This window comes from Panthera leo, chromosome B2, assembly GCF_018350215.1.
Source record: "Panthera leo isolate Ple1 chromosome B2, P.leo_Ple1_pat1.1, whole genome shotgun sequence".
Lineage (NCBI taxonomy): Eukaryota > Metazoa > Chordata > Mammalia > Carnivora > Felidae > Panthera > Panthera leo.
The window spans coordinates 49,356,119-49,378,442 of NC_056683.1; the positions used below are offsets into that span (position 1 = coordinate 49,356,119).

The following is a 22,324-nucleotide window of genomic DNA, read 5'->3' on the forward strand; positions in this document are numbered from 1 at the left end:
TAAGAGCACAGAAGAGCAAGCATTGGATAAATAGTAAAAAAAGGAATTAAAGAGATATAGGGAACAAAGATGCACAATCCCAAACCCATCTTCTTTCTAGAACCAAAGCAGACAAGATGGGAAATCGTGTGTTCTCTCTGCATTAAGAGAAGAGCAGCCCCCAGCAGAAAAGTTTGAGGTTGGCATTTGACAGGCCCATTGACAAAAGCAGATTGAATGCTCACCTGTTACGTTTGTGTCCGCAATAATAATTTCATCCACATAGAACCCACTCGTCTCCTGAGACAGAGGGAGGAGGTCAATCTGATGAACCAACACAGAGGAGTTTGCCAGAGGCAGCTGGGAATACTCAGGGTGATGCACACAAGACTCCCAGAGGTCAATGCAAGTGAACTGCCAGCTGAAAAACAAGACCACAGGCGAAATGGACCTCTCTGTGTGCACCTGAGACCCTTTCCTGAAGAACCCAAGTTCACAGACCTGGGGGCCTGGGGACTGTGCAGCCAGGAGAGACACCCTAAGAAGTCCTGCACCCAAACAGTCCTGTGTGCCCCAGGTACAAGCCTCCTGTCCAAGACAGGCTCGGCTCAGCCTGTGATATCACACAAGTGAGGCACACTTCAAGGCAATCGTTTGTTCATGACACTCAATGTCAGCATTTTCAAATTACAGTATAATTAGGTATCTTAGGCAGGTATATGTTAGGCTATAACCTCAGAGAAGACTAACATTCCTGGACACACTCAGGTTTAAAACCACTTACAAAACCCGTAAGAGTTATATGGAAAGAACACTGAATCAAGGGATCAAAGATGCATGAGTTTTATTCCAGAGTCTTTGCTTATTCGCTGTACGAATCTTAGTGACACAAATTCTCTGGGTCCCAATTTTTCTCATCTGTAATTTCAAGCAATGGTCTCTGAAATCTCTTCTAGGAGCACCTGGGTGGCTCGGTCAGTTAAGCGTCCGACTCTTGGTTTTGGCTTAGGTCATGATCTCACAGTTTGTGAGTTTGAGCCCCATGTCAGGCTCTGCACTGACAGTGCTTGGGATTCTCTCTCTCCCTCTCGCCCTCTCTCTCTCTGCCACTCCCCTGGCCACTTGCTCTCTCTCTCTCAAAATAAACAAACATATAAAATAAAATAATAAAGTAAAATAAAATCTCATCAAATAAAGATCTCTCTTCCAGATATGTTCTATGATTCTATCCCTATGAAAAGTGTCAGAGCACTTCTAAAACGAATTCTATTCCTAACAATTAACCACTCTTAAACCTCTTAGTCAAATAAAATGAATTTGGAAGCTCTAGTTAGTATCTGAGTCCCAAGGGGCACCTGGGTGGCTCATTCAGTTAAGCCTCCGACTGCGACTCAAGTCCTGATCTCACTGTTGGTGAGTTCAAGCCCCACACCAGACTCGCTGCTGACAGCACAGAGCCTGGAGCCTGATTTGGATTCTGTGTCTCCCTCATTCTCTGCCCCTCCACCACAAATGCTCCCTCGCTTTCAACAATAAACAAACATTGAAAAAAAATTTTTTTAACATCCAAGGCCCAAATTAAGAGATCGTTAGTACCTCACGTGGACCACTGTCCCCAAGAGAGCCAATGATCCCAGCTGGAAGAATTCCCACCACACCTCCCCAGATTCACTACCTGTTGGGAGTGGTCCCTATGAGACTCCAGTCACAGGTGGCGTTCTTCTTAACAAAGTTTTGAAAGTCAGTTGTGAAAACCACAGTCACCTTCAGGATGTTAGTTGTGTGGCCTCTGTATGCAATGCACAACTATGGACACCAAATAAGCACATGAGTTCTGTTAGTGCAAGAAGCAGCCATTCAAGCAATGAGTAATGAAGGGAGTCCACCTCCCTAGAAGCCTGCCTCGTGTTGTGAGAGAGCCATCCCAGGCCCTCTACTCCCGAAGTTTACTAGTCTCACTAAAAAAAGACATAATCAGAATAAATTGTTATTTACTCCACAGAGAGTTATTAAATACCTACCACTGGGCTAGGAAGTTCGGATTTTAGAGTATCTCCATGAGAAAAACCCCTATTCTGACCGGTTACCTATGCAACCTTGAGCAAGTCACTTACCCTCTCTGAGCTTCAGTTCCTTAACTCTAACTCACTGGCATCCTTGGTTTCTGAGTTCAATAAAATTGCCCCAAGGAGACTTTATAGCAAGGTTTTTCCACTGTTGACCTTTTGGACTGGATAATTCCTTTCTGTGAGGGGGCTGTCCTGTGCACTGTGGGATGTTTAGTGACATCCCTAGAAACTAGCCACTGCATGCCAGTAGCACTTCCCCAGGTGTGACAACCAAAAATGTCTCCATAATTGCCAGCCTTTCCCAAGGAGGCAAAATTGCCCCTTTGGGAGCCTCTACTGTAGAGGAGGAGCCAAAAGATGCCCATCTAATCCCAGCTCCCACTGAAACTGATCAGAGATGGAGTTTCATTTTATTTATTTTGAAAGAGAACATGTGTGCAATTGGGAGAGGAGCAGAGAAAGAGGGGAGAGAGAGAATCCCAAGCAGGCTCTGCACGGTCAGCACAGAGCCTGACATGGGTCTCAAACCCATGGACCATGAGATCATGACCTGAGCCGAAATCAAGAGTCAGACTCAACTGACCGAGCCGCCCAGGTGCCTCTCGGAGATGGAATTTTGATGAGTATTGGAGAATGATATGATTTCAGGGATGAAAGAGAATCCTCTTGCCACCCACCCCCAAGTACTGCCATGAGTTCAGCCACCCCCTTGGGCTCACTCAGGGGCCCAAAGAGCAAACAAGCTGCACTCTTTCACGAAAGATGGCAACGCTTGACACAAGGGATTGAAGTTATTCAAGAAGTGTGCTGGTCAATCCATCAGTAAACAAATAACTATAAATAACAGTAACTAGCATTAACTAGGTCCTAACCACTGCACACATTGGTAGATTATATCATGCAACCTTCAACACAATTCTAGACCCTACCATTACCCATTTTACAGAGGAGTAAACTAAAACAAGACACTGAGGACATATAGGGGGGTAGAGTCAAAATTCAAAACCAGATAGTCTGGAGGTGTCTGCGTGGCTCAGTTGGTTAAGTGTCCAACTTCAGCTCAGGTCATGATCTCATGGTTTGTGGGTTCCAGCCCCACATTAGGCTCTGTACTGACAGCTCAGAGCCTGGAGCCTGCGAAGGATTCTGTGTCATCTCCTCTCTCCGCCCCTCCCCTACTCGCGTTCTGTCTCTCTCTCTCTCTCTCTCGCAAAAATAAATAAACATTTTAAATTTTTAAATAAAAATTAAAAAATTATAAAATAAAACAAAATAGGTTGACTACAGAGTCTGCACTCCCGCCTAGTGAGCAAAGAAAATACTGGAGCTTATAAAAATGTCCATAGGTCTCACAGCTAAGACAAAGGCATCTAACTAATAAGAACCAGAAGTATCTGTTCACCACTTGAAACAGCAGGTAAGAAACCTGGAACCTCAGCCCACAATGCCTTGGGCAAATCATGGCAATCACTCTTTCATGCTCCTGCTTCGCCAATCTCAATGCCAGAGAATAATGCCAACCCCTCCCTACCCACTTCACCTGGCATCCTGATGGCTGCTACTTACGTGTGTGTACCGATCTAGCCAGTAGCCCTTCTGGGCAGCCGGGGGTGTTAGGACAAGGTGTCGAGGCTGGTGGAGGCTGAATCTCCCACAGTAGGGCTCTGTCGCACTGGTGAGGTCCCCCTCAAAGCTGGAACCTTCTGGACCTGGATGCAGATAAAATAGGAAGACAGGCATAAATGTTGAATAAGACAGCTTCTTGACATGTGTAGAGGGATTGGGTTATGAGTGCACCGTGACAGCAGCCCTTCAGCCCTCGGGTGAGCTGGGCCAGGCTTGGGCTTAAAGGCTCCTGCTGTTAAGAACCCCATTCTGCCTGCCACAGAGCATCAAACATCTATTACCATTTTCTGTATGTACCATGACATGAAAAACTGTTGAGAAGCAAAGAGACAAAGAATGCTGACTGGAATTTAGTTCACCTTAGCATTTTAAAAACATGCTCTCACATTTTTAGAATTTGCTAAGACGACTATTTCACGTAACAACTTCTTTATTTGGATACAATTTGGGGCGCCTGGGTGGTTCAGTCAGTTAAGCATCTGACTCTGTTTCAGCTCGGATCATGACCTCATGGTTTTGTGAGTTCGAGCCCCATGTTGGGCTCTGCGCTGACAGTGTGGAGCCTGCTTGGGATTCTTTCTCTCTCTCCATCTCTGGCCCTTCCCTGGTCACACTGTCTCTGTCTCTCTCAAAAATAAACAAAAAAAATTTTTGAATTAAATAAGATATGCCATTTTAGGGATTTTGTTCCCGCATGCGTGGTTTGCCTTCCCCCACTGTATGGAATGGGTAGTACTGAGCTCCACCTGACAGCTCACCATGAATGCCTTCTCTTTCTCTGGCACCCACACCAAGGAGCTTCCTCCCACATGTGTAATCACTCTCTTGGCCACTCAGTGTCCAAATCCACTTTCCATATCTTTTCTTGACTCTGGTGGCAGGAAATGAAGATTGTTCCCATTTTACAGAATAAAGAGAGAAGACCATGGTAGAGAAGAGGATCTGCATTTGTCAAGCCAAGGACAGCGCATACCTTGTTCAAATCCAAGCCAGAGTAGGATGTTGGCAGAAAGGGGTTCCAGTTGGCATTTGACTGCAAGTAACTTCTCAATGGCTACTTGAATCTGTTTAAAAAAAAAAAAAAAAACTATCAAGGGGCGCCTAGGTGGCTCAGTTGGTTAAGCATCCGACTTTGGCTCAGGTCATGAACTCGCGGTTTGTGAGTTCAAGCCCCATGTCAGGCTCTGTGCTGACAGCTCAGAGCCTGGAGCCTGCTTCAGATTCTGTGTCTCCCCCTCTTTCCGCCCCTCCCCCACTCATGCTCTGTCTCTCTCAAAAATAAGTAAACATTAAAAAAAAAGTTTTTTTTAAAACTGTCAAGAGTTTATACAGTGGGGATAAAGACACCCGCCCCCAGTTCCCCCACCTGTCATTATTGAAAGAAGTTTCCCACCTGATGGGCTGTGGCATTTTCAGGGACTGGCTGGCTAGAGATATTGTCCCATGTAAGGAAGAAGTTCCTTCTGCCAGACAGAGTCAGCATCTAAAATGTCAAGTGACAAGACTGAATGACATATGCTAATCAAGCCAGAGAAACTCAGGATATATCTCCTCTGCTTGCTATCTCCTTTTATTTATAATTTCAATTTTGTCTAAACTCACTATCACCTAGAGATATCTAGGGATCAAGTGTCATCACCGAATGGAAACGTTCCCATGTCTATCCCCCTGTTCATCTGTTCCCCTTCTTTTCTGTAGGGTGCCAGACTTAAATGTTCCCACTGAATGGCCTCCTTTCAGCCCTTCTCACCCATCACTCTTTCCAGGGGGTGGCCTGGTGGGCAAGAGCAGCCACATGGCACGCCACACTCTCTCAGACGCTTATTCAGTCTCTGCTTTGCTGCTAGCATGTTCCCTGACAGGCACGTTATACTTTTATTATGAAGTAAGATCTATCCTCTTATATCACTTGCTCTTTTCTACTTCACTCTGTGGTTATTTGTGTACATGTTTTACTATTAGACTGTAAGCTTCAAAAGCAGAGTCCATATTGACTCATCTTTGTACACCAAAAAGTGAATTGAAAGTACACTGAGATAGTTCAACAAAAATATGGGGCACATCTGAGAGACCCGAAAACCTTGACCTTTACAAAGTCGATGTAGAAAACACCATCTTTCCCTATGGGTAAATAGGGCCTGAATCTGTAAAAGCAATGGGATCTTGTCTGTGTACACATATGTACATGCCTACACAAGTGTGTATGTTTGGAGGACCGTATCTCTACACTGGGGAAAACATTTCCAAAAGAGGACTTACCTGGAAACTTGACCATGAGTAAAGTTATATTCATAATAAGACTTTGCGTTTTCTTCTTAGATGTCTTCACAACCCCTATTGGATAGATATCCTATCTCATGGGGAGCAGAGTTATCATTACATCTCAAGTCTCCTGGCTCCCAGCTAGTGATCCTTCCACTAGACAAGACTATGCTCCTTCCATAGTTCAGCCCCTGACTCTAACCCCACAGGACAAGGAAGAGACACAAACCTGGATTTCCGGAAGTCTCTGGGCACGGATTCGGATCTGATGCTTCTCCCGGAGGTAAGTGCTGACCACAGCGGGGTTCAGCCAGGTGTTGTGGATCTGGACACCAATTCTCATTCCCCTGCTGGGGACTCTCCCATAATGCTCTGCTTCCAGGTAGTACCTGGTGCCACCAACCAGCTCTAATTTAGGAGTCTTCCGCTGCCAGGTCCCTTCATTCCCATGATGCTCCCAGGCGTCAAACCAGTCAGCAGTGCCCACGCTGATGGAGGCCACTTTCACCTGTGGCCCAATAAGCATGTCACTATCAGAACTATGAAGCTTATGAGCATTTTTTTTCTCAATTAGCAAATGTCTGGACAGCTACGAATAGGGTCTTCAGAATGGTCTGCTTTTCCAACAAGTTAGCTCAGTCACGCTGATGTCTGTGGTTGTATACGATCCTCCACTCCCCCCTCTGTCTCTCTATCAAACTGTATTCAGATGAGGCTGGATGGGCCATGTATAGAGCAGAGAGAGCCAACCTGGAAACCTGGCTTTACATGATACTATGGACAAAATAGTTCTAAGCCATTTGAGAAACCTAGAAGGACTTGACCACATCAGAATCTATGATGTTTCTCTAGCCAATCAGCAAAGCAATTTCATAGAAGCATGTTAATAATTTGAGGGGGAAATGTGGTTCTTTGTCAATGGCACTATTGAATTTTGGCTTTTTGTTAGAAGCAGTTTTTGAGAGAGAGAAAGCAAGCATGAGCAGAGGAGGGGCAGACGGAGGGAGAGAGAGAAGGAGAGAGAAGGAGAGAGAGAGAGAGAGAGAGAGAGAGAGAGAGAGAATCTTTTAAGTGGTTCCATGCCCAGTGCAGAGCCCAACACAGGGCTCGATCTCACGAACTGTGAGATCATGACCTGAGCTGAAATCAAGAGTTGGACACAGCCGACTCAGCCACCCAGGCACCCCAAGCACTTTTTCTTATTCTTCAAAGCTGATCAGGGAATTCCTAAAGAAGACTGGCTACATCTCTACCCAAAAATCAGTGCAAAAGGCACAAGCTTTAGAATCAGACAGATAGGAGTTTGAGCCCTAAATATGCCTCTTATGACCCAAGTGACCCTGGATTGGCCACTTCCAAACCTCAATTTCCTTATCTGGAAAATGGAGATAAATATACTCAGCTCACAGAGATGCTGTGAAGATTAGAGACAAGGTATATAAAATGTAGCTTAATGCCTGGCTTCGAGTAAGTGCTTAATGAATGTGCCAACACATTCAACCAAATTCATTTTCAACAATTAAAATCATATCAATTAGGTCTCAATTTTTTTAAATTAACAAAAAATAAGCCCATTCCCTCCACAAAACAAAACATTAAAATCCCTGGTTGCTTAGTGGCATGTTACAACTATTAGTAGAATATGAGAGCTTTAGTAATTTTTTTAAGAATGAAAGACTGGGGACAAGAAAAGGAAAGTAAGAGGAAGGTGAATACCTTGGTCCTTGGGTCCTCTGACTGACTGAGGTACAGGGAAGCTTGATCATCAGCCTGGACCCAGAAAGTGTAATTATTGGTCTCTGGAGCCACAAAGAATCCACTGAGCCGTGCTCTGGAAAGCAGAGAAACACAGAGAAGTGAGAGCAACCAATGCCTGAATCACTGACCCGACAAGTGGGTGCCCTTGTACGTTGTTTTTCTTTATGGCAATGAGGAAGAAACACGGGACTCTTGTGCCACAGGAGTGGCCAGAGTACTCTGTAAACAGCTATTCCCGTGGCACCTGCTAATCATTCTCTCAACACATCTCTTCACAGTGGCCATGACTACCTTCACAGTCATGTACCTTTGGGAAAGTTGCAGCCGCAGCATGGGACTGTCTGGAGGCTTAGCATTTACTAACAGCTAGTGGATTGTAGGGGCTCAATCAATAGAAATATTATTCTTATTATTAGAAATAAAGAGATCACCAGTAAGAATTTGCTCTGACTTGTTCCAGAACCTTGGTTTCTTGTCTCCTACTCCAACATATCATACTTCATGAGGTATATTAGATCACTCCTCTGGCTAAAGTCAGTTATTAGCTGCATCACATGTGTGCATATGCATAGCTGTAAGTGGCAATCACAAATTAGCAAATGTGTTTCCTGTTGAATAATCCTACGTGACTTGTGGACAACACTGCAGTTCTTTATGAAGGGGGTAAAGTGATATGCTTAAAATAACCCCAAATAATGTTAAGAAAAGCTTCTATTTTATCTCCCTCATGGTGGACATCAAGGTCATAGAAGCAGGTGTTTATGTGAGGTTTCATAGACTGGTGGCTCTCTTTAAAATATATTCCTATGGGTGAAGAAGGATATGTGCATAATGAAGCATGGTAGACTTGTGGAGAAATCACAAGACTTGAAATCAGAAAAAATCAGAGCTTAGTTCTGCTACTTGATAATTGTATATAATATTAGATAATTTTCTAACATTAGAAAAGCACTTTACCTATCAGGGACTATAGTTCCTCATCTGCAAACTAGACCTATAAATACATCTTTGGTTGTGGCATCTCATGAACTAACTTGTCTTCAAAGGCCTAGAGCATAGTAATAAGTCAATATAATCAGTTGAACTGAATAAGATCAGGAGACACACTGGATACACTGAGGAATGTCAGGACATGCTGTCTTACCTTGCTCTGTTGGCTGAATGTGCACATGACAAGGCTGGTCATTCCTCAAGATAATGACCTTGCTCTCAACCTTCTATTCTTGGTGTTGTTAATGTTTGTTTATTTTTGAGAGAGAGAGAGAGAGACAGATAGAGACAGAGACAGAGCATAAGCAGGAAAGGGGCAGAGAGAGAGAGGGAGACAGAATCTGAAGCAGGCTCTGAGCTGTCAGCACGGAGCCCGATGCAGGACTCAAACTCACAAGCCGTGAGATCATGACCTGAGCCAAAGTCGGACGCTTAACCAACTGAGCCACCCAGGTGCCCCTCGACCTTCTAAACCTCTTTGAACACAATGTTGTGTTTAATGTAGGTTATCAGTAAATAATTTTTAATTGTTTGAAGGTCTACTAATTAAATGTTATCTCACAAAAAGAGGGCAGATTTGCTCTGAGTTTACCAGAAACCTCAATACCTACAGAGAGTATTTTTCTAATTAAATATTATGGCTCACAGAGAAAAATCCACTAAATGTGTCAACAATTCCAAATTAACAGACATAACCTACAACTTCGAAGAAGGTTGCAGGCAATTTTATGAAACATAATTGTTTAATGTTTAAGATAAACTCGTGACCTTAGTAGTAGAGACAGATATGGCTAAGTAATGATCAAACTATCTCAATAAATACCACGAATATTTTCTGAAAATCATTTTGAAAATAACTGCTTTAAAGGTCCATAAATATAATAATTTAGCAATTAATTAATATGCCAATTTTTTAATTTAAAATCTTTGAATTGTAAAGAAATGAAGGACAAAGAGAATGGAAAGAGTTACTCTGATTTGTGGCTCCTCCAAATGGCAGTTAAAGAGACACTCCATGCAGGAGATACATACAGTCAAATGTTCTTTTGTATTTTGAGGTGGTCTCTCTCCTTAACACTCCCCCACACACTGAATATAGCTGAAAGGTTTTCCTTTGAACACTATTGATGATTCTCAGAAACCATGATAAAGATGTATCATTACATGCCACAAGGGACCACAACAATTGCCACTTTAAAACTATGCATTGGTGGTTAAATACCCAGTTAGTAAGGCTTCTGGGACAAGAGACTATTCTGTTCACAGATTTTCTTCCCTACTTGGCTTCTTCAAGGTCTGAGATTCCCTGAACAGGGAACAAAGTCTTTCATTCCACAACTGAGTTGAAATTTAAAATGGCCAAATCCTTGGAGGAAGGCACAGAATGGCTGGAATTCACATGCAGGGGTCATGACCAACCTCTTTGAGAGGATGTTTGGAAAGAGAAGAAATCCATCACACTGTCAAGGATCCATCCCTCTGTATGTACACTGAGAGCACACTAAGGAAACAGTGTGTCTAAGCAATTCTCAACTTTTTATATTTTTAAGACCACTTTAGGAAACTACACATTTCAGCCAGGTCCTCAAAGTGATTAAGAATATTCACAGCAACACTAACAGGAATACCATAATCACATTGCCGTCACTGCTACAGAAAACAATGCCCATAATAGCTTCCCCTGCTATTCACCAGCCACTGGGTTGACCTTTGGCACTGAGTAGTTGTTCCAGCAGACATGCTTGCTTTCCAGCCTTTGCTCCCTCATATGACCAGAAAGCATATGCTTGCTTCTTTCTTTGGCATCAGCCAGATGTTGGTTTCATGTCTTAGCCACGTACCTACAGCAAGTTTTACGGTGCTCTCATCCAAGTACCCTGGCTTACCCAGATTAATGTTCCAATTACTAGTCATATCCAAAGCAGACTATAAACTGACTTGTAGAAAATATAAATTTTACCTATTGATCAAAATTCAGCATGTACCTAAAAAGGCTTGTGCTATACCAGCATGACCACCACCAGTTGAGAATATTGATCAAACTGTTGTTGAGTTGGTGGCTGTTAGAGTTTTTCCCCTGGAAACCTCATTGCTTACCTATCTCCTGGTCTCACCTAGGTTAGTAAAGACACTTTTGATATAAACTCCCACTTTTCCTACAGCATACCTGAAGGGTTGCCCTTCTTTTGACCAAAATCCAAATGGAGAACTGGCATTAGGGACAATCTGCCACCAGTACCCAGAAGTGGCTGCAGTCAGATCCAAGCCCTCAGCAGCATCTCCAACTTCAAAAAGCAGCCCTCGATTGCCTGTAAGACAAGTATACCTCAGAAACATCAGAGGACCTTCATCCTCCATTTGGGGAAATACTTTACCTCAGATAACACAGTGAAGATGATCCAGCTACTATCTACAGAGGTGAGTCAACTGAGACCCAGATGTTGCAGTCATGTGAGAGGTTCTATAGATAACACAAATGTTCCAGAAAGCAGAAAATATTGCTTGGTGTAGGATTTAGCCTCTTGGAAAGATACACTTGATAAAAAGCAATGATAAAAAAAAAAATTGGGAAATATTTTCAAGGGACCAGAGACAAGTAGGGAGTCTTTTTTAATGAGAGTGTCAGGGAAAGAGAAACAGTCCTGTGGAGAATTGACAGAGCAAACAAATGCTGTGATGGAGTACAGAAGGACAACATGAACTTGGGCTCTGACTTATCTTGTTCAGGAGAGAGTTTCAGTATTTTAAGGTCTAGTTCAACCTGGGAATACTATTCCCTACAACCCTTTGTTCCCAGAAAATTGGCAATCCTTAAATTTTTTCACGTAATGGCCCCAATTTGTGGACTCACACATGGAACAAATTACGTGCCGTACAGCTATGATGTGATATTTTTAATTATATTTTACTTACTAATTTGTGTTTTATATTAAGCAAACTCTGACACCAGAGGTACACGTACAATCAATATTGCATACTAACTTGGACTGCGGGTGCCACTATGGAATCATACATGTGTGGATTCAGATTCCAGCTTTGCCACTTACTAGACCTGTGGCTTTGAGCAAGCAAACTGCTTAATGCCTTCATTCTCTGAGCATCAAAATGGGGTCAATAATAGAGATAACGCACTAAAGACTAAGGGAGATTGAGTTATACATCAATTGTATCTCAATAAACCTGGGGGGAGGGGGAATGAGTCAATTTGACAATTCTGGCAAAAAAAAAAAAAAAAAGACTTAGGGAGTCTAAACTATATATACAAAGAGCCTGAAATATGGTAAGTATTCAGTAAAGGATAGCTGCGGTAATTATTATTATTTTAAACTACTGTTGTTCCCTGTTAAATCCAACAAAAAAAGGAAGTAGAACAGGAACAAGCAGAAAAATAAGAGCGTATTTAATCTACTACTTGGATTTGTGGATAACTGTTGTGATGTCTGCCCTGTGCATGGAAAGATGTTCTGGGCAACCCTGGCCTCCACTCAGGAGACCAGCTGCACCACCACCACCATCTTGGCTGTAACAGCCAGTTGTTGCCAAATGTGCCCTGGGGACCACTGAGAACCACTGCTTTACGCAGTAATTTGCCCTACTTTCATAGAAGAAACTTCAAAAGGTCTTCATAAAGGACGTTAACTCCCAAGAACAGCTGCATTCAGCTAATTATCCTACCACTACCCAAGCAGCTAAAGCACTGAACGAGGGGTGAGCTCTCTATTTCCTGACAGGAAACACACATTCTCTCCAGCACTTGCTTCAGTAGTTTTGTTCCCTTGGATGGGAGCTCTCCTTGAGTAAAAACTGCAGATCTGGGACCTGAAGAATGCTCAAGCCAAAGCTTTTGCATGCATTTTCACACTCGAATGGCCTTTCTTTAGAAAGGTTTCTCCCCCTGCTGGGTTACTTTCCCTGTAAGTGCCGAACTTCTGGAGTTGAGCTCACTGTCTGTGGTTTCACCATGAAGTCAGCCCCTTATGGGGCAGGTAAGGAATAGAGACGTGCAGCCTGTGGTTCCAGGCTACATAACACACCAACCTCCCTTAGTCCCTAACTACGCCTGAGCTTGCAGTTCTAACGCTCACCAGAAAAGTGTTCCAATGATGCACTTTTAAGCTGCAGCCCTGAGGCGGAAGCTTTACACAGAAAGGAACAAGTAGAATCTGCCACCTTGCCTCCCCCATTTCTGCCCACTTCAGGCATAAACTTGAGGCAAAGGCATGATACATCACTACTTTTCAAAGAAGCAGACAGTCACCCACAGGGAAGAAGAAACAGCATTTAAATGCACCCCACTCTGCCCCACTCCCTGGCCTTGTCTAGTGCTGCTGTTATGGGCACAGGAGAGGACACTCTAATGCTCTGGTCTTCTTAGCCAATGGGCTCACAGCTGACCACAGTATGGAGTGAGGCAGCTTTGGAGTTTCCACCAGTAGCTACAGCAATGTCTTGATTGCAGTTACATTTTTTTTTAATTTTTTTTAACATTTATTTACTTTTGAGAGACAGAGCATGAGTGGAGGATGGGCAGAGAGAGAGGGAGACACAAAATCCAAAGCAGGCTCTAGGCTCTGAGCTGTCAACACAGAGCCTGACATGGGGCTCGAACTCATGGACCGAACCATGAGATTATGACCTGAGCTGAAGTTGGATGTTTAACCGACTGAACCACCCAGGTGCCCCTTTTGCAGTTGTACTTTATGTATCAGGTCTCCCCTGAACCCCACTGGCCATTTGGTTGGGGACAGAAGTGCAGGGTCACTAAACATCGGAACAAAGCCAAGAAGCTCTCTGAAAGGAAAGTCCTCACAGTGGTATCACAGGCCCAGAGCTCACTGAGCTAACCAGTCAAACTGCTGAGAAAGCAAACACTTATTTCCACTTCCCGGCCGCTCCTGGTGGTAACTAGAGGCCATTGTACAACGTCCTTACCTGCCTGAGGAGCAGTGAGTCTTGCACCTTTTCCTGGAGCCCTAGTGGTACATTCAATCTTCCTGGGAGACACATGTCTAATATCACACGGAATGCCTGGGGAGAATTTTTTTAATTAGATAAATGGAGAGAGAGAGAGAGGTATATAGGTGTGAGGCAGGACAACATGACCATCCTGAAGTAGACAGGCTCCTATTCTAAGGTAATGAACTGGATGTGAGTAATATAGCAAAAGTTGTCCCCACCAAGTGAAGGAGGCCAGGAAAGGGAGAGTGTAAGGCAACGGGGCATAGGGCAGCTTCCAGTAATTAGAAAGAAAACAAGGCAATGCAGTGCCATTCACTGAGAATGCACAAGCCTCGGCTGAGTGTGGGAGAGTAAAGGTGACGTGAGATTGTGAGGATGTTTTCCTGCATCCTTGGTATCACCAGCCAGAAGAGCCTCCCACCTGGCAGAATAAAAGGTTCTAGATGGGTACCACAAAAGGATTTCCCAAGATGGAATTCCAGAAGAATCTGCATAGCAAATGCCTGCCCAATCCAGGTTATCAAGAGGACTAAGGAGAAGGGTGGGGAGAGGGGTGGCCTTTCAGTAGAAGTGGACCCTTCTGAAGACACAGCTCTACCTTTCCCTTCTCTTCATTCCCAGGATGAGGACACCCGAGGGAATTACCCATGAATTTTTTTAATTTTTATTTTTTATTTAAATCCAACTTAGTTAACATATAGTGTAATAATGATTTCAAGAATAGAATTTAGTGATTAATCACTTACTTATAATACCCAGTGCTCATCCCAACAAGCGTCTTCCTTAATGCCCATCACCCATTTAGCCCATCCCCCCCACCCTCCACCCCTCCAGCAACACTCAGTTTGTTCTGTATTTAAGAGTCTCTTATGGTTTGTCTCCTTCTCTGTTTTTATCATATTTTTCTTTCCTTCCCCAATGTTCATCTATTTTGTTTCTTAAATTCCACTTATGAGTGAAATCATATGATATTTGTCCTTCTCTGACTTGTTTCACTTAGCATAATACCCTCCAGTTCCATCCACGTTGTTGCAAATGGCAGGATTTCATTATTTTTCACTGCCAAGTAATATTCCATGGTGTGTGTGTATTTATATACAACATCTTCTTTATCCACCCATCAGTCGATGGACATTTGACTTTCTTCCACAACTTGGCTATTGTTGATAGTGCTGCTATAAACATTGGGGTGCATTGCCCCTACAAATCAGCATTTTTGTATCCTTTGGATAAATACCTAGTAATGCAATTGCTGGGTTGTAGGGTAGTTTTATTTTTTTAATTTTTTGAGGAACCTCTATACTGTTTTCCAGAGTGGCTGCACCAGTTTGGGAATTGCTGTAAACTAGGAGTATGTCCATAGACGGTCCCTACAGGACTACAATCCCACCTTGTCTCAAACAAACAGATAAAATACCTTAGGGCAGGATGGCATAATGAGTCAGAAGAGGCAAAAATTTCTTCTCCCCACTCACTGCATGCCATAAGAGACACATAATCTCCTACAGCATTTAAACTATGAACTATTTTCAGCCATTCTAACTTAGTTACCTGCAATGGTAACCCGGACAGGATTGTCAAAGAAGTCTCCCGTAATTATAATGTCTGTTTTTCCCCCAAGGCTCCCAGATTCTGGAAACACAGATAGTATTTCTGCAAAAGAAAAAAAAAAGTAAGCTTCTGAACATAGAATATAGAATGTGACCCAGATAATATAATAATAGAAGGCTATCATTAATGTATTCCTTACTTTAACTTTCTAAGACCAGCAATGGTTGGAATTTTTTCTAGTGATAGTCACTTAAAATGCATATAATAAGGACTTACCTATAACAATATGTATAATACATATAATACAGGATCAATATTTCAAAGGAAGGGGAGATGCAGTCACTCATGCTAATAGCAGAAATCCTTACATACCATGATGCTTTCTTAGGAAACCTGTCACCAGATCTCAAGTATTCAATTTACAAGTCACAGAACAGGTTTTATGTTATGGAAGAATCAGCTTTGGATGCACCAGGCCAAGCCTTGGTTCACCTGTATGAGTTTGCAGTTTGCTCTAAGCAAGAGAATGAATTGCACCATCTTCAGGAGCCTTGCCCTCCTTCCATCCCACATGCTCTTCTCCCTGTGTACACTCACCACCTCAAACATGTTTTTCCATGCTGCCTCCTGACTGCTTCAAAATCCCACTGTCATATGCCACATATCCCCCAGAATGTAAGATTTTCTGGTCCTTTCCTCTCCTATGATCCAAACTTGACCATTCTAAGTTCTATTCCCTCAAGGGGAAACAGGAGTTGTCTTCTCCAACAAACTGAAGACACAAAGAAGCTAATTATGAATGGTTATGGGTTTTATCGGGGCATTTCTTATATAAGCTCCTGCCTATGAAATAGTATAATTATGACATGCTGGGCTAGCACAATTAGAGAGAGTACATGAAAGTGCAGAGGGGAGGATTAGGAATAGAGCTAGGGTCTATGGAATAGAAAGAAATTTCTAGAAATGATTCCTGAGCTGAATCTTAAAGTGTGAATTAAAACTGGCCAAGTGAAGGAAAGAAATAAGGCAAAGGATGTTTAAATAAAGCAAACGATAGCCTCTGTAGAGAGAGGCTTCATTTAAGGTCCATTTCCGTGTTGCTAGAATGGGAAAGACAGAACAGGAGAAGCAGATGAGGAAGAGACCAGAGGCTGGTACCATTTCCTGTTGAGAGTGGGAAGCCTTTAGAGAGTGGTAAGGGAGAGGCATCAGATGTGTGGTGTAGAGAATGGTGGTGGTGATGTAGAGCATGGATTTTTAGGGGACAGAGAACAGATCGGGGCACCTTGGAACCATTGTGCCATGCCAGGCAAAAGACGATGGGATTCTGAATTGAGGTAGTGATTGTAGAGATAGAATGGATACATCATATTTAAGAAATTGATAAGGGGTCTAATTGCAATAAGTAATCTAAAACCTTATCAAGAAATCGATGGGAGGTAAAACCGGCAGAAACTGGTGACTGAGTGGATTAGAGAAGAGAGAGGGGAGGAAAATCGTAGATGAATCCCAAGACTCTTGCTCATTTACTTCTTTCAACAGCTTTTGGAGTTAGAAGGACAAACACCACTTTGTCCACTTTATAGATATTTAATTACAGCTCAGAAAGCTAAATGACTTAACCAAAATCATCAAGTAAACAAATGAATGCCAGCCCTTGGAGAGCTCAGCCCAGTGTCCTTTATAATAGTCCATATTCCCTCTCCCATAGCCTCCTCAGCTATAAGAAAGTTCTAGGGGGCGCCTGGGTAGCTCAGGCGGTTAAGTGTCCAACTTCAGCTCAGGTCATGATCTTGTGGTTCGTGGGTTAGAGCCCTGTGTCAGGTTCTGTGCTGACAGCTCAGAGCCTGGAGCCTACTTCAGATCCTGTGTTTCCCTCTCTCTCTGCCCCTCCCCCATTTGCACTCTGTCTCTCTCTCAAAAATAAACATTAAAAAAATAGTTCTGGCCTGGAGTTCTCATCCCAAGAAGACATCAGTACTGGAAATATGAAATAGCTATGTGATTAGAGATTCCTGTCAGCCTATCTGGCTGGTTCAACAGTGTTAGGTAAATTCACCAGGAATCTTGGGGTCAGGTGGCCAGGAGAGTGGACGTCCCATCATAAATTGTTTACGTGCATAAGATTTCGAATTGGATCTGCATTTTTCTGGCACTGGGACCTTTGGTTACTTTGTCCTTCTGGGCCTGTTTCTTCATCTGTAAAATGAGCCTAGTACTGTCTCATAGTGGAATTAATATTGAGAGTGCATGTACTCAAACCACTCAATAAGGGCCAGCCAGTAAGTTGCTTCTTCAAACTTACTCCCAAAGAGACTAGCTATACTGGTTAAAGAAAATAAAGGAGGGGCGCCTGGGTGACTCAGTGAATTGAGCATCCAACTGTTGATTTTGGCTCAGGTCATGATCCCAGGGTCATGGGATTGAGCCTTCCATCGGACTCCACCCTAAGCATGGAGCTTGCTTGGGATTCTCTCTCTCTCCCTCTGTTCCCACCTCTCTAAAATAAAAACAATTTTTTTTTTAATTTTTAAAAGATGTTAAATAAAAGGCAGAGATCAAAATTCAGATTTTGCAGAATTATCCTATCTAGAGAGTAAATAGCATTTGCCCCTTGACCTATGAAATTTCTTGCACTTTTGGCAAAGGTCGATCTTATTGCCCCCGGAATTTGCACCTACTTCACAGACATATCTTCAGTGGCTTTGGGATTGTCTTCAACACTGAAGTCTAAGTACTCTTCTTTAGTGATCAACCCTCTACTACTGAATTGCATTCACAATTTCATGCAAGTTTCCAATTTCAACATTCATTTTTTTTAGTATGGAGGTTTGCTCATCTGATAGCAACACTGTAGTCTAGCATCAATATCAGCAAGTCATAAGTTGTTGGATGAATACTCAACTGTAGTTTAGTATCAATATCAGCAAGTCATAAGTTATTGGATGAATACTCAAGGTGAGGTGTTAAAGTAACTGAAAAGATGCACTTTTGTACTTTTCAGTGCCATCGCTCTTTCATCATTTCTCAGAACATACAACAAGGGTGACCTCCTTTCTTTCATTCAGTTTATATCCACAAACTTTGCATAGAAGTCCATGATCGAGCCTCTTTTAATATGGCAACCACATGTGACACTCACACAAGCAACTTATTCTCATCCAAAGCTGAAGTGTCTTCCATCACTGTGGGGACAGCCTCAGGTGTTCATGGTCATAGAGAAATGGACAGGAAAAAGGGAAGGAGGATTCTACATTCAGCGAGGTGTGAGGGAAGCAGTGAGGAGGACAGGGAGAAGGAAAATTGTACCTGAATATGTCTGGTACAGGAAAAGCTCCTGTTTAGCACTGACCAGCCATGCATTCTTGTGTACCATGGACCTTCCAAGACAAAGTTTTGTTTTAGGTGAAAAAAATCTTTTGAGATTGCATTTTTTAAATTGGCTGCCTAAAATGAAGATCATGGGCCAACCTCTCCTGATCTTTATAACAGTTTAGATACCAGTTCCTTTTGACAAATAGAGAATGATACCGATGGGGCAATGTATGTTTTGCGATTTAGAAAATTTTTGTATGACAATGATTACACCTACTTCACAGGGTCACAAGCATTAAATGGAATGATGATGTGAAAGGGGCTGGTAAAGAGTTGGCCTACAGTAGATATGCAATAGATATTAGGGTTATTCCTTCCTAAATTCGAGAGAAAGAGAGAGAGAGCCTCCATATCTGGGGCTATGTTACTGCAGGTAATTATGTCACTATCACCACAATGAGATTAATATCAGCTAGATAGCATACTTTTAAAGAAAATCCCTGACAAATTATATAGTGTCAGAACATTAGGTAAGGCATGCAGGAATCATTCAGAATCATAATTTCCTCTCCAAAGCTCTATGAAATTGGACCGTTTCCATCTTGAAGAAGGCATTTGCTAGACAATGCATTTCATGGAATTATGTCCTGTTTTAAATTTACAGTATTATGAGATTACTTTTTACTTAAGACCTAATTCCCAAAATTTTGTGCCATCATCCCACTGAAACATCTACAGTACCTCAAGACACAATTATATTCACCTAAGTAAAAGAAACCAAGCAGGTTTCATTATGCTAATCTGTCTGTTTGGAATTTTCCATTAGAAAGGGTTCAAAAAAGTAAGCAAAACAAGAAAGAGATGGATAATACAAAATGATAATAAATCTGCTTACTCCTCATTACTTACTTTCCTTTGTTAAATACTGAGAAACTAACATTCTGGGAGCCTGTAACAAAAAGAAAGACATTAACACAAGAGTCTGCATGTATCATCTGGGCCAGGCCATTGCTACCCTAAACCCAAGGACTCCAGATATCACCAAGTGACTGCCCCAACCCGTGATTTCATTAAGAGTGCCCAGAACAAACACCTCCCAGACTTAGCACCATCACTGTTGACTTCCAACAATAAAAGGATAAATGTAGTAGCGTAAAGCAGATAAGAATTACAGCAGGCTCACAGTTCGACTAAACATGGGAAGCCTGGCTCTACTGGTTACCAGCTACAATTTTCTCACCTATAAAGTAAAAGTAATTCTACCAACTTCACCAATCCACTTATTGTGAGGATTAAATTAGCCTTTTAAGGAGTTCTCAATACATGGTAATTACTCTTTTCATGCTTGTGAGAAGCATTCTTGAAACAGTATTTTTCTGATACAGAAAAAGAAACAGAAAAGACTTTAAACTTATGCCACTTCCTGAACAGACCAATGTAGTTGCCTTCCACACGGCACTGCAGGGTCCCAAAACCATGGTCTTCCTGAAGAGGATAGCTGGAGAGAGAACCAAAACCTGAGGTGAGAATTATCAGACAACTCAGAAGCTCTGACTCTTTAGCCAGGAAAGTAAAAAATAAAAGGTCAGTTGGCCAGCAAAAATTAGTAAATACTGAAGGCATAATGAGTTCATGGGAGCAAACACTAGAATAGAACTAGAGTTCTTGTTGATACATATGCTATCAGGCAAGCATGCAGTGCAAGAGACAAAATTTAACTTGCTCCCAACCTCTTTTCAGACCTCTCCATTCTTTCCAAAATCTTTACAACAAGGAGAGAAAAACCCTTAAAAAAGAAAAAAATCTATTATTGGGGCTCCTGGGCGGCTCAGTAGGTTAAGTGTCCAACTTCAGCTCAAGTCATGATTTCACAGCTCGTGAGATGGAGCCCAAGTAGGGCTCTGCACTGGGTGTGAAGCCTGCATAAGATTCTCTCATTCCCTCTCCCTCTACCACTCCCCTGCTCACATTCTCTCATGGTCGGTCTCTCTCTCTCTCTCTCTCAAAAAAAAAAAAAAAAAGGTGTGAGTGTGTGTGTGTGTGTGTGTGAGAGAGAGAGAGAGAGAGAGAAAGAGAGAGAGAGACAGACAGACAGACAGACAGAGACAGAGAGAAACCCACATGGAAGAACCTAAAAGCACGTATGTAGGCAGGAAAGACACTCACCAGCTTCCTGTCTGCCTGTTTACAAGAGAGCAGGCTGTGACCCAGTTGTCTCCTTGAGCTTCCAAGATCAATGGACTGGATAAAAAAATGGGGTAAAAAAGACATGAGACTATAGTGTAAGACTCTCAGTAAAAATTCCTAGCAAAACTCAGAGGAAACACTGTTATGAGCATTCTTCTCTGGATTTATGGGGCATCACTGAGGGTGGCCAAAGCCTGTCCCGTGAGGAGATGTTGAATCAACTCTCAGTCTGAAGGTAAGCAATGCATAGCACTGTTTCATGGTCCACACCTTCACACTGCAGAAAGAGCATTTCCCTTTTCCCCCAAAATCCTCATCATACCCACATTGGCTATATTGAGTCTACATAGAACTACTGTGGAGTCGATGCCTCCATTCCCCTTTTCAATGTTATATCCCTGACCAAGGCTGACATGGGACCAAGCAGTGAATGTGGCATATTATTAAGGATGTACTTGGGGCTTGTATCCTCCACAGAAAGAGTCATTTCCTTTCAAGACGAGTTCACCACTACTTAATGCCAAAAATGTAGATCTGGAGAGTAGCCAGATCATGTTCTCCTCACCTAGGGCAGAATCACAGAGATGGAACAGAAGACGATACCCCCATCCTTTCCAGGAGTACAAGGAAAACCAGACACAAGTATATAGAATCCACTCAGCTACAGTAAGACTCGGTTTCTTCTACCTTATCAAGCCTGGCTATAACTACTTCAGATATTGCAAAATCACAGTTGCTTAAAGCCTCCCCGAAACACAACTTCAACACATTGCCTCTTATTCCCTTCCTTCCCTAGCACGCGTGATTTAATAGTACCATTTTCCATTTTAAAGTGTCTGGCCATCCTCATCATTCCCAGAAAACAGTAAAATTCAGTGGCTCTCAGTGCCTTCTTCCACGTTTTCCTCTGATCACACTAACAGAATTCCTAAATGCACAAATGGATACCAACCCAAGAAGAAAGTTACAATGGTCTTTGGGGTTCACATGTCGTTTTACAAAAAAAAGAAAAAAAGAATCATTTCAGCCTGAGAAACAAGGGAGAGAAGGGGAAGAACCGAAAAAGAAAACCCACAGATGCAGTTACAGCACAATTCACGCTGAGCCCAGAGTGACTAGTTGTCAGTAAATAAATGGACCAACTTAATCGACCAGTTGCAATTACATTAACAAAGTTTGCTGAAGCCCAACTCACCAGGGACCATAAACTGCAAAGAAAACAGCAATTCTGTGCCAACTGCTCACAATTTATTGCTATCGGGGAAGCTGGTCTGAGGAAGCAATCCAGCATGTTTGTAACTCGTTGAACACAGAAACTAACACACGCTTACCTATCAATGTACTCCGCATCGCAATCAAAGGTTTCTGGTCTTCCAGTGATAATCCAACCATACATATGTATTAGTTCTCCTGTTTTAAGAAGATTTTTGAAATGTAACACACTTCGCTCATACTGTAAATTATAACATAAGCAATTTATTTTTGGTACCATCTATTTAATACAGCCAAACTGGACATGACTCAGAATATTAATGCTTTTTTACAAACTGTACAACAGGAAAGGAGTCTCAAGTATGATCCAGTGATCAATATTATACATTAGAAAGTCTAAAATAACTAATTATTGC

General features: G+C 42.4%; 1 protein-coding gene across 1 annotated transcript in view; it reads right to left on the reverse strand.

The window, feature by feature from the left end:
* Nucleotides 1-22,324, reverse strand: part of PKHD1 (PKHD1 ciliary IPT domain containing fibrocystin/polyductin) — a 474,729-nt gene that overhangs the window by 438,432 nt on the left and 13,973 nt on the right. Inside the window, exons 6-20 of the mRNA XM_042939031.1 lie at nucleotides 22,028-22,106; nucleotides 20,676-20,750; nucleotides 19,943-20,007; nucleotides 19,419-19,458; nucleotides 18,504-18,574; nucleotides 15,195-15,296; nucleotides 13,617-13,712; nucleotides 10,852-10,993; nucleotides 7,653-7,767; nucleotides 6,166-6,444; nucleotides 5,068-5,157; nucleotides 4,648-4,738; nucleotides 3,615-3,757; nucleotides 1,655-1,785; nucleotides 225-400 (exon numbers count right to left, since the gene is read on the reverse strand). Coding sequence (XP_042794965.1) covers nucleotides 225-400; nucleotides 1,655-1,785; nucleotides 3,615-3,757; nucleotides 4,648-4,738; nucleotides 5,068-5,157; nucleotides 6,166-6,444; nucleotides 7,653-7,767; nucleotides 10,852-10,993; nucleotides 13,617-13,712; nucleotides 15,195-15,296; nucleotides 18,504-18,574; nucleotides 19,419-19,458; nucleotides 19,943-20,007; nucleotides 20,676-20,750; nucleotides 22,028-22,106 — 1,695 coding nt within the window. The remainder of the gene's footprint in view (nucleotides 1-224; nucleotides 401-1,654; nucleotides 1,786-3,614; nucleotides 3,758-4,647; nucleotides 4,739-5,067; nucleotides 5,158-6,165; nucleotides 6,445-7,652; nucleotides 7,768-10,851; nucleotides 10,994-13,616; nucleotides 13,713-15,194; nucleotides 15,297-18,503; nucleotides 18,575-19,418; nucleotides 19,459-19,942; nucleotides 20,008-20,675; nucleotides 20,751-22,027; nucleotides 22,107-22,324) is intronic.